Source organism: Salmo salar, chromosome 19, assembly GCF_965601325.2.
Source record: "Salmo salar chromosome 19, fSalSal1, whole genome shotgun sequence".
Taxonomy (NCBI): Eukaryota; Metazoa; Chordata; class Actinopteri; order Salmoniformes; family Salmonidae; genus Salmo; species Salmo salar.
Genome location: NC_138309.1, coordinates 26,554,100 through 26,565,661, shown reverse-complemented (window position 1 = coordinate 26,565,661; position 11,562 = coordinate 26,554,100). Strand labels below are relative to the sequence as shown.

General features: G+C 40.5%; 1 protein-coding gene across 1 annotated transcript; it reads right to left on the bottom strand.

Annotated features, from left to right (window-relative positions):
* Positions 1 to 7,985: 7,985 nt before the first annotated feature.
* Positions 7,986 to 9,633, bottom strand: LOC145862259 (uncharacterized). Its single transcript, XM_082965504.1, has one exon. The coding sequence runs from the start codon at positions 9,619 to 9,621 to the stop codon at positions 8,038 to 8,040; it is 1,584 nt and encodes a 527-aa protein (XP_082821630.1). The 5' UTR covers positions 9,622 to 9,633; the 3' UTR covers positions 7,986 to 8,037.
* Positions 9,634 to 11,562: the final 1,929 nt, after the last annotated feature.

Below are 11,562 nucleotides of genomic sequence, written 5' to 3'. Positions count from 1 at the left end.
AGGTAAAAAGACGAAAGAAAATAAAGCATGGGGTCGACTCGTGAACGCGCCTAAGCCCATTGTCCTCTGATCGGCCACTTGCCAAAAGCGCAAATGTGTTTCAGCCTGGGGCTGCCTCGATATCATTCAGCTTTTTCCCGGGCTCTGAGAGCCTATGGGAGCCGTAGGAAGTGTCACGTTACAGCAAAAGATCCTCAGTCTTCAATAAACAGAGACAAGAAGAACAAGATCTTGTCAGAGAGGGCACTTCCTGTAAGGAATCTTCTCAGGTTTTTGCCTGCCATATGAGTTCTGTTATACTCACAGACACCATTCAAACAGTTTTAGAAACTTTAGGGTGTTTTCTATCCAAAGCCAATAATTATATGCATATTCTAGTTACTGTGCAGGAGTAGTAACCAGATTAAATCGGGTACGTTTTTTATCCGGCCGTGTCAATACTGCCCCCTACCCCCAACAGGTTAAAGTCACCCAGAACTGTGAGGGGTGGGCCATCCTCAGGAAAGGAACTTATCAAGGCGTCAAGCTCATTGATGAACTCTCCAAGGGAACCTGGAGGGCGATAAATGGTAAGGATGTTAAGCTTGAATGGGCTAGTGATTGTGACAGCATGGAATTCAAATGAGGAGATAGACAGATGGGTCAGGGGAGAAAGAGAGAATGTCCACTTGGGAGAGATGAGGATTCCAGTGCCACCACCCCGCTGACCGGATGCTCTCGGGGTGTGCGAGAACACGTGGTCAGACGAGGAGAGAGCAGTAGGAGTAGCAGTGTTTTCTGTGGTAATCCATGTTTCCGTCAGCGCCAAGAAGTCGAGGGACTGGAGGGTAGCATAGGCTGAGATGAACTCTGCCTTGTTGGCCACAGAGCGGCAGTTCCAGAGGCTGCCGGAGACCTGGAACTCCACGTGGGCCATGCGCGCTGGGACCACCAGGTTAGAGTGGCAGCGGCCACGCAATGTGAAGCGTTTGTATGGCCTGTGCAGAGAGGAGAGAACAGGGATAGACCGACACATAGTTGATAGGCTACAGGAGAGGCTACGCTAATGCAAAGGAGATTGGCATTAAAAATTAACTAAACAACTGGGGAAGCGAGAGAGCAGGGCCTCCCTCACTAACAATTCACTGAAACACTAAAACACTCAAATATAACTTTTCTAGCTACCACTAGAAATTAAAATTGATGTAAACTACAGTGGTTCAATGTTTCCAGGAATAGGCTCAAACTTAGTTTATTGCGCTAGATAACTTGGTACAGTATTCTTCCGTGAAAACCCACCTAGTGCACCGTGTCCTATGACGCCGTAGCTAACTAGCTAACTAGCATGCTAGCATCCTATAAACACACGGTTAGCACCAATACTTGGTAACAACAAGCTACCAATGGATCATTTGTGTCCGTGTCTAGTTCATAACGCAGAAGTAATTAAACGTTGGCTAGCTAACACAAAGTCAGTCCTGCTAGCTACACAAGTGGCCTACACATCTCGAATGTTCAGAAAGTTAAGCTTACGTTGCAAAAATCTTATTGACTAAAAATGATACAGCTAGCTGGTAGGGTTAGCTAGCTAGTAGTGGGCGCGTTGTAGACTATGTTAGAAAATGTAGCTGGCTAGCTAACCTCGATAGTTACTCTGTACTACGCCTTTATCTTGATACAAAGACAACTATGTAGCTAGCTAACATTACACTAGTCAAATCGTTCCGTTGTAATGTATATAGTTTCTACAGTACTGCTAATTGGTAAAGTTGGCTAGCTAGCAGTGGCTGTGGTGTTATGGTGTTGACGCCGTTTCGAAAACGGCGCGAACTAACGAATACAGCTGACCTTGTTAGTTCCTCAGAGCTACACCTTTATCCTTGATACAAAGACGGCAGATACAACTATGTAGCTAGCTAACAATACACTAATCAAATCGTTCCAATGTAATGTAATGTAATGAAATGTAATATTACCCGCGGAGCGAGGTGCAGCACGACCACTCACTCCAGCATCCGGAAGTGGCATATACAAAAAGTAATTGACGTTAATTAGTGGGATGAGGTTCCTGAACCAATGACAGTTGTTTGTATTCATTAAAGTAACATAGGGTGGAAGCTATTGAAGTTTTAAGGAAGTATCTTTAATGTAAAGTCAATTTAAGATGGTAGAATATCGCCAAAGTCAAAAAATACAAAAGTATTTGCTATTGATTGGAGGCATGAGGTCCCTGAAGCAATCACAGTTAGTTTTACTCATTAACCTGTTATGGCTAGGGGGCAGTATTTTCACGGCCGGATAAAAAATGTACCCGATTTAATCTGATTATTACTCCTGCCCAGAAACTAGAATATGCATATAATTATTAGCTTTGGATAGAAAACACTCCAAAGTTTCTAAAACTGTTTGAATGGTGTCTGTGAGTATAACAGAACTCATTTGGCAGGCCAAAACCTGAGAAGATTCCATGCAGGAAGTGCCCTGTCTGACAATTTCTTGCTCTTCTTGATTATCTCTATCCAATACAGGGGATCTCTGCTGTTACGTGACACTTCCTACGGCTCCCATGGGCTCTCAGAAGGCGGCAAAAAGCTGAATCGTGGCTTTGCAGGCTCTGGCTGAAAAAAAGTAGCGCGTTTGGATAGTGGCTGGTCACAGTACTGTGAGACTCAGGCTCGTGCACGAGTTGACTCCATGTTTTATCTTTGAACGAAAACCACCACTCCCGGTCGGAATATTATCGCTTTTTTAATGAGAAAAATGGCATAAAAATTGATTTTAAACAGCGGTTGACATGCTTCGAAGTACGGTAATGGAATATTTAGAAATTATTTGTCACGAAATGTGCCGTGCGTGTGACCCTTCGTCACCCTTGGATAGTGTCTTGAACGCACGAACAAAACGCCGCTATTTGGATATAACAATGGATTATTTTGAACCAAACCAACATTTGTTATTGAAGTAGCAGTCCTGGGAGTGTATTCTGACGAAGAACACCAAAGGTAATCAAACTTTTCTAATAGTAAATCGGAGTTTGGTGAAGGCTAAACTTGCTGGGTGTCTAAATAGCTAGCCCCGTGATGCCGGGCTATGTACTCAGAATATTGCAAAATGTGCTTTCACCGAAAAGCTATTTTAAAATCGGACACCTCGATTGCACAAAGGAATTCTGTATCTATAATTCTTAAAATAATTGTTATGTTTTTTGTGAATGTTTATCGTGAGTAATTTAGTAAATTCACCGGAAGTGTTCGGTGGGAATGCTAGTTCTGAATGTCACATGCTAATGTAAAAAGCTGTTTTTTTATATAAATATGAACTTGATTGAACAAAACATGCATGTATTGTATAACATAATGTCCTAGGGTTGTCATCTGATGAAGATCATCAAAGGTTAGTGCTGCATTTAGCTGTGGTTTTGTTTTTTGTGACATTATATACTAGCTTGAAAAATGTGTGTCTGATTATTTCTGGCTGGGTACTCTGCTGACATAATCTGTTTTGCTTTCGCTGTAAAGCCTTTTTGAAATCGGACAGTGTGGTTAGATAAAGGAGAGTCTTGTCTTTAAAATGCTGTAAAATAGTCATATGTTTGAAAAATGGAAGTTTTTGTATTTTTGAGGAATTTGTAATTCGCGCCACGCCTATCATTGGATATTGGAGCAGGTGTTCCGCTAGCGGAACGTCTAGATGTAAGAGGTTAATGTCACATGGGGTGGAATCTATTGACATTTTAAAGTATTATTCATGGAAATTTAATTAACATTTGTAAAAAAGTATCCAAAGTCAACCAATACAACACAAATTGCTGTTGATTGGAGGCATGACGTCCCTGAACCAATAACAGTTGGTTGTATTCATGAAAGTCTTATGGGGTGGAAGATATTGATGTTTAAATGAAGATTTGTTTATGTAAAGTGATTTATTTTACATTTTGTAGATTTTATACAAGTAAAAAAATGTAACTAATTGCATTCGAGAGAAGAGGTCTCTTTACCGTGTCAAATTTGTTTGAGATCACTATGTCATGTAGTTGAGAAGGTATTGATATTTTTCATTTACAGACAATTGTATGCATTGCAGTTTTAAGACGGTCCCTTAACCCTCTGAGCAGAGGATAGCACATTTTTAGCTACATTTCACCTCCAAAAAGGAAATATGACACCGAATTGGAAAAACAAGGGGTTTAACTTATTCACTATCATCAGCCGATTTAGAATATTAAATGTATATATTTTTTAAAATTTATTTAACCTTTATTTAACTAGGCAATTGAGTTAAGAACAAATTTGTATTTACAATGAGGGCCTAGGAACAGTAGGTTAACTGCCTTGTTCAGGGTAGGAATGACAGATCTTTACCTTGTCAGCTCGGGGATTCTATCTAGCAACCTTTTGGTTACTGGCTCAACACTCTAACCACTAGGCTACCTGTCACCCCCAGTAGCCTAGTCATCCTTGCACGTTCCGTTGAAGAGGTATTGAAGAGCAAAGTCTGAATCTTTAATATAAATCTAACTTCACCGCTGTAAAACACTGTATGATTGAATCATTCAATTTTGATTCACCAATAAAAACGGTCAGCTCATCTTTTAATAATAATGTATTCATCATAGAATCATCTTTGATTATAGTATTGTCAGTGGCGAGCCGTCATTTAGGGCAGGTGGGGCGGAGCCACACCCGTTTTGAGCCCCACGTGTTTAGCAAATATATATTTATGTTGCCTGTTTTCCATGTTATTTTGGCATTAATATGTGTCACATATCAGTTTGCAAACAATGTAAAACAGAAAATGTAATCATTGAGTTAATAAAGCCTCATACAGACATGGTATGTTTTTGCTTTCTTTCTTTTTCCTTGTCATTTGAAGAGAAATTAGGAAGAGAAATTATAGATTAAATGTATCGGTGCTCATCAACCATTGGACATAAACATTACACAACAAGTTGGAAATCGCAAATTCAACGATGGGTGGTTTGGAAGGAATCAGTGGCTAACTACAAGCTTAACAAAGCAATCACTAGCCTGCTTTTCAGCATGACTTCTGCCGCTTTGAAAACAACTAGAAACTTGGAACTGGGAAATCTTAGACTTCAGTGAGTTCAAGACAACATGGGAACTCCGACTGGGAAAACAAGTTTTGAATGTTCATCCAACTCGGAATTCCAAGTCGGGAACTCAGGCCTCTTTCTTGTGCTCTGACCTGAAGATCACCGACGTCATGATTCAACCTTGTTTTTTCCTAGTTCCCAGTTGTCTTGAAAGCACCATAAATCCAGAGAATGCCAGACTTTGATGACAAATTTGATGACAAACCGCCGCGACACCTTCCTGTTCAAGTGAGCACAGCACAACAAGGTGAGTCGAAAAATGTCTTGTATGCTGCTCTATAAATGATGTAATATGCCAGGGAGATATGTATACTGTAGCTAAGAAAGTAATACTAAGTGTATGTTGTGTAGTAAGCTGTTAGTAGCTCATGTGCCTCACCCTAATCATTTTGTCCCTTTCCCCTCTCATAACTTAGCCTACTGCTCTGACTTGGTGGTGCACATGTAGACTATATATATTGACTACGTCCATCCTAGCTCTCTCATTAATGTCTTCATCAAAATTACGGATTGCCTCTTATCCACTCATTGTCCCCTTATGCCATAGTTTGTACATCTCAACTGTCAGTAGAAACCACATTTGTTTAAGCAAGTCAGCCATATCAGCTATGTTCTTTAAAAGGATTCACTCCATGGTGCTGAAAAGAAAGCTCTGCTGTCGGGACAGCTTTATGTAGACCCTAACAGTTTGTGGGTACCGTTTGTCAAAGTTATAGTGCAATTAATGTATTGTTTAGTGTTGTGTTGTGTAGTGGCTTTGCTGGCATGCATCTAAAAAAAAGAAGTGGAGTTTTCCCCACCAAGATTTACATGCTACAATCACCACTGGGTGGATGAATTATAACACATCAACCCTGTTGCCTAAGAATGTTAGAATTAGGTGAAATAAAAGTTACACTCCCCAAAAGGTACTCAATTGGTGGAATGACCCAAGAACTGAACTGGAGGTGGGAGAGCTAAGGATGCGTCTACTGTTGCTCTCTCCTCAGATTCTTAGAGAAGCTATTTCAATCTGATATTTCTCCTATGGTCTAAAATAGATGTGTATAGAGGACTCCTCTCTAATATAACATGTCACACATTGTATCAAACTGATGGAATGTTAGGTGTCTCATTGAAAGTCTAACATCTACCATGACTACTGGATGTTTCAATTCTAATAAATAACAAAACAATCCACACCGTAACAACAATATTGCTTTTTTAATAACTGCTTTTATTAAAGCGTAAAACTTTGCTAACAAAAATGACATCATCAAACATCACTGGCCTGACTTGAGCAGCTCTGCCCGGGGATGGAGCCAGCAAAATAGCTGCTACCGGTCCGGTCCAGGCTACCTGCAGACCTCCTCCCAGACCTCCTTTTCAGCACCTCCCCTTAACAGGTGAGGTGGTGGAAATGATCAGAGTTGCGTTCAACTTGAATAAAGATGAGAAACTCTGGTCTGTGGAGCCACTGGTCTGAGGGGAGGACTTCTGTTTAAACCATGTCCATTTGGGGATATTTTCTAGGACAGTAGAGGTGGTGAGCAGAGATGAATTCAACTTGGATAAAGATGAGAATCTCTGCTCTGGGGAGGAGAGTCACTGACCTTAGATGGTTTGTTGCCTTGATAAAGAGGATACTTGCTGGATTGAGGAGAATATAATGTTTTGTGGAGGAAATGTGGCTTGATGACTTGAAGAGGAGGAGGAATTATTGGGCGACACTTTTAATTACCAACGTAACCTCAGTGGAACTGTGGCTTCATCGAGTTCCAGCTCTAGGCAGACAGCACGTCAGGAATGCTGTAAGACATCACAGAGACAGGTAAGTATCTATATATTTACATGTGTGTTGCATGTACACTAAACCCTCACATTTGGATAATGTCACTTTTTAAAGTGACAACATATATTTTAACAGTGTAAAACATGAATACATGTTTAAACATTATTTACCTCCTCTTAATTCTCTTCCAGATGCTTGGCCTTTTCTTGTTCTTGGAGGTTGGCTCTGACGTTTCACCCTCTTCTGGAGTTTCCAGCTGCTGGCTCTCTGGCTCCCCCTGTTGGTTCTCTGGCCACTCCTGCTGGTTCTCTGAACTCCACTCCTGGTTCTCTGCCCATGCCTGTTGCCTCCTTGGCCCCTCCTGCTGGCCATTTCCAGATCCAACAGGCTCTTGGCTTACCTGTTGGCCTGTGGCCCATCCCGGCAATGCCTGACTGTGGTTGTAATCGTGGCTGTGTTGGGTGGTTAGACATCGGGTGTTGATTTGAGCATCAGCCTCCAGATTCATCTGTTCCATGAATTTTTCCTTCATCCTCTCCCTCTCATCCTTCAGTTTCTGATGAGTCATTTTTTTAAGCAGGGACTGCTCTCTCCACTGCTTATTGAAATTCTCCAACTTCTTCCTTCTCTCCTCATCCTTCAGCAGCTCCTTCCTCTTCTCCCTCTCTCTCTCTGCCCGGGTCATGGTGGATGTTAGCCTTGTGTGTCCAGGGATGGCTGGGAGGGGAGAAGAAGTAGAGTTCACATTCAACTTAGTGGATCTGGTATCAACTTAAATGTAATGGACACAGGGAATTAGGAATAGAAAACACAGTTGGAGCTCAATGATTCTTTAATCTTTTCAATTGAGCAAGGCATGGAATTTGTCAATCAAGTGCAATAATTGCCATCCCGAATTGACCTGACCCTAAGTTGAACATGAGTCCCAAATGGCACCTATTCTTTGTATAGTGCCAGGGCATATGTGACAGCTTAGGGCTCCATGGCAACTAGGGGCCCCCCGACCCCCCCAAAACCCTTTTTTGTGTGTGTTTTTTAGGAACTCTTTCTGGGTCTCTACTTATTCTTGAGAGTTAGACTAGTAGATGACATAAGGTATCATTTAAAAACGTGGTTGTTACATCAGCAGTATTTTTCTTGTTATGTCAGTCAGTCACTCAATTAGCCATGTCAGCTAACATATTCTTTGGACAGTAGTTTTATATTGAAACAATGATGCAACATGATGACTGGTGTGGAACTTATGTGTGTAGAGGAGACTAAAGAGGATGATGTCATAAGCAGAGGTAAAACAGGTCTTACCTATGTGGACGATCTTATAGCCCTCCTCAGCTTCTCTCTGATACGTTCTCTCGATCTTTTTGAGGTTCCTTTTCTCCCACTTCTTACTTACCCAGTCCACAGCTCTTCTTCGGATACTTTTATCAGGTGGGATAAGGTCCTCCTGGTCATCTTCCTTCTCCTCCTCCTCTTCACTGTTCTCTGTCTCACCCCTCTTGTACTTCTCAGGGATCTCTCTTCTTTCCTCTTCTGCCATCTCCTCTCTTTTGTTTGCCTTTATGATGTTCTCTCTCTCTCTGATTAAAGCTAAATGGCCTTCAATGGCTCTCTTTCTCTCCTCCTCTTTCTTTTCCTCTCTCTGCCTCTCCTCCTCTCTTAGTCTGAACATTTCTTTCTGTCTGGCAATTCCAATCTCTCGTTTTTTATCCTGCTCCTCTTGTCGTCTTGCCCTCTCCTGTTTTCTTTCCATCTCCAGTCGTCTTTCCTCCTTCTCCCTCCTGATTTGTTGTCCTCTTTCTATGTGTTCTCGTTCCTCCTTCAACACTTCTAACCTCCTCTCTTTACGTCTATTGAAGACTTCCCGTGCTTTAGCTTTAACATTAACTACTACATGTTTCTTCATGCTTACTTCCTTTCCTCTCTCTTCTCTTTCCATGTACTCTTCCTCTGCTTTCTTAATAATCACTTCCTGCTTTTCTTCCATCTCTCTCTCCTTTTCTATCTCCAGTTCATTCTGCCCCTCATTTCTTCTTCCTACTTCCTCCCTCTCTCTCATAATCATATTTTCTTTCTTCATCTCTTTCTGTTTCTGATCTTTTAATTCCATCTCTCCCTGATTCTCATTGTCTTTCTCCCTTTCTTTCTCTTTCTCCATTTGTTTCTGTCTCTCCTCTTGTTGTTGTTGTCTGTGTATCTCTTCTGTCTTTCTCTGTATCTTGTTCTCCCTCTCTCTTCCCTCCTTCTCCATGTCAATTTGCTTCTGTTTCCATATATCTTCTTCTTCTTGATCTCTCTCAAACGTTCTCTTTCTCTCCTCTTGTTGTTGTCGTCTCTCTTTCTCTCCCATCTCTCTCTGTCTCTCTTTCTCATCGATTTCTCTCTGTCTCTCTTCTTCTCGTTCTTCCTCTTCCATCTCTATTTGCATCTGTTTAAATATTTCTTCTTCATTCTCTCTTTCAATCTCTCTTTGTCTCTCTTGCTCTCTTTCCATACTTTTTTGTCTCTTCTCCATTCTATTTCTTTTGATCTCTCTCTGTCTCTCTTTCTCCCTCTCTCGTTCTGTCTCTTCCATCTCTATTTGCTTCTGTTTACATATTTCTTCATCCTTCTCTCTTTCAATGTCTCTCTGTCTCTCTTTCTCCATCTCTCGTTCTTCCTCTTCCATCTCTATTTGCATCTGTTTACATCTTTCTTCTTCATTATCTCTTTCAGTCTCTCTCTGTCTCTCTTTCTCCCTCTCTCGTTCTTCCTCTTCCATCTCTATTTGCTTCTGTTTAAATATTTCTTCTTCATTCTCTCTTTCAATCTCTCTTTGTCTCTCTTGCTCTCTTTCCATACTTTTTTGTCTCTTCTCCATTCTATTTCTTTTGATCTCTCTCTGTCTCTCTTTCTCCCTTTCTCGTTGTTCCTCTTCCATCTCTATTTGCCTCTGTTTAAATAGTTCCTCTTCATTCTCTCTTTCAATCTCTCTCTGTCTCTCTTCTTCTCTTTCCATATTTTTTTGTCTCTTCTCAATTCTCTTTCTTTTGATCTGTCTCTGTCTCTCTTTCTCCCTCTCTCGTTCTTCCTCTTCCATCTCTATTTGCTTCTGTTTACATATTTCTTCATTATTCTCTCTTTCAATCTCTCTCTGTCTCTCTTCTTCTCTTTCTTTCTCTTCCATCTCTATTTTCTTCTGTTTACATCTTTCTTCTTCATGCTCTCTTTCAATCTCTCTCTGTCTCTCTTCCTCTCTTTCCAAATGTTTCTGTCTCTTCTCCATTCTCTTTCTTTTGATCTGTCTCTCTTTCTCCCTCTCTCGTTCTTCCTCTTCCATCTCTATTTGCTTCTGTTTGTGTCTCTCCTCTTCTTCTTCTCTCTCCATCTCCTTCTTCTTCTCATCTTCTTGTTGTCTGTGTTTTGGTATTTTCTCCATTCTCTTTCTTTCTACATCTTTCTGTTTGTTGTTCTCACCCTCCGTCTTCTCCTCCATGTCCATTTGGTTCTGTTTCCATAGATTTTTGTCTGTTTCCATATTTTCTAATTCTATCAGCTGTTCCTTGATTTTCTTGAAGACTTCCTCCAATTCAGACGTCTTTTTGTCATTGATGAGGGCTGTCTCCATCTCCATCTCTCTCTCCACTCTATATTTCATCTCCTCTTCTCTTCGTCTCCAATCATTTTCTCTCTCTCTGTCTCTATCAAATGTTCTCTCTGGTTCAGTCTCATCTTTCAATCTAATCTCTTCTTTCATTCTCGCAACCTCTCTGTCTAAAACTAGTACATTTTGGTTAACCTGTTTCACTCTCTCATTCTGTCTTCTATACGCTTCTTTCGCTCTTTCAAATTTGATTTTGTATTGCATTTCTTTTGTTGTCATATCTTCTTTCAGTCTCTCAACCTCCATCTCTAACTCTTTTGCCTTTTCGTTAACCAGTTTGACTTTCTCATTCTCCGCAATACGCATGTCTCTTTCTCTTTCAAATATGATCTCCTTTTCAATCTCTTTCAATCTCTCAATTTCTCGTTCTAACGCTTTTATCGTTTCTTCTGCCTGTTTCACTTTCTTCTTCATTTCTTGTCTTTCCAATTCTGCTTTTCTCTCCCTTTCCATCTCCCTTTCTCTCTCTCTTTCCCTCTCTCTTTCTGTCTCAATAGGTTTGTTGTTCCAGGCCAGTCTTGGTCGCTGATCCTCCATGACTTTCTGCCATAGCCTCAATCTCTCTATCTCTTGCTTCATTTTAAAAGGTTAAATTAGTGATAATCTATGACCAAGACATACTTTCAAAGGATTTACAGAGAATGATACATAGAAATACAACCTAGACCTAAGTAATTGAATCAAACACTGGACAACATCAATAGCAGGGTTATTTTGATCAATTCATCTAGACAATTCATTGTCAATTAATGTATTGACATGTTTGAAAAAATTATGAGAAATGTTATGGACAAATACAAACACACAACTAGCTTGCCCATTCAGTTAGGGGTTTGAGAAATTCCCGTTGCAATTTTACAACAATGTTGCCTCTGATGTTTATGCTTGTAGAAATTAATCCTACAAATGATGTTTCACTAATGCAATTATTTACAACCTGCACACATACAGTTATCAACAACAACAACAGTAATGATGTTAATTAATAAGGAAGTTGATATTCAACCGGCAAAAGAAAGGCATAGGGGTTGAGATAAATTAAGGTTAGGTTCAAGACCT

Bases quoted from the DNA above. Each gene is read 5' to 3' on its own strand.
- LOC145862259 (XM_082965504.1), bottom strand. From the start codon at position 9,621: ATGGAAGAGGAAGAACGAGAGAGGGAGAAAGAGAGACAGAGAGAGACT.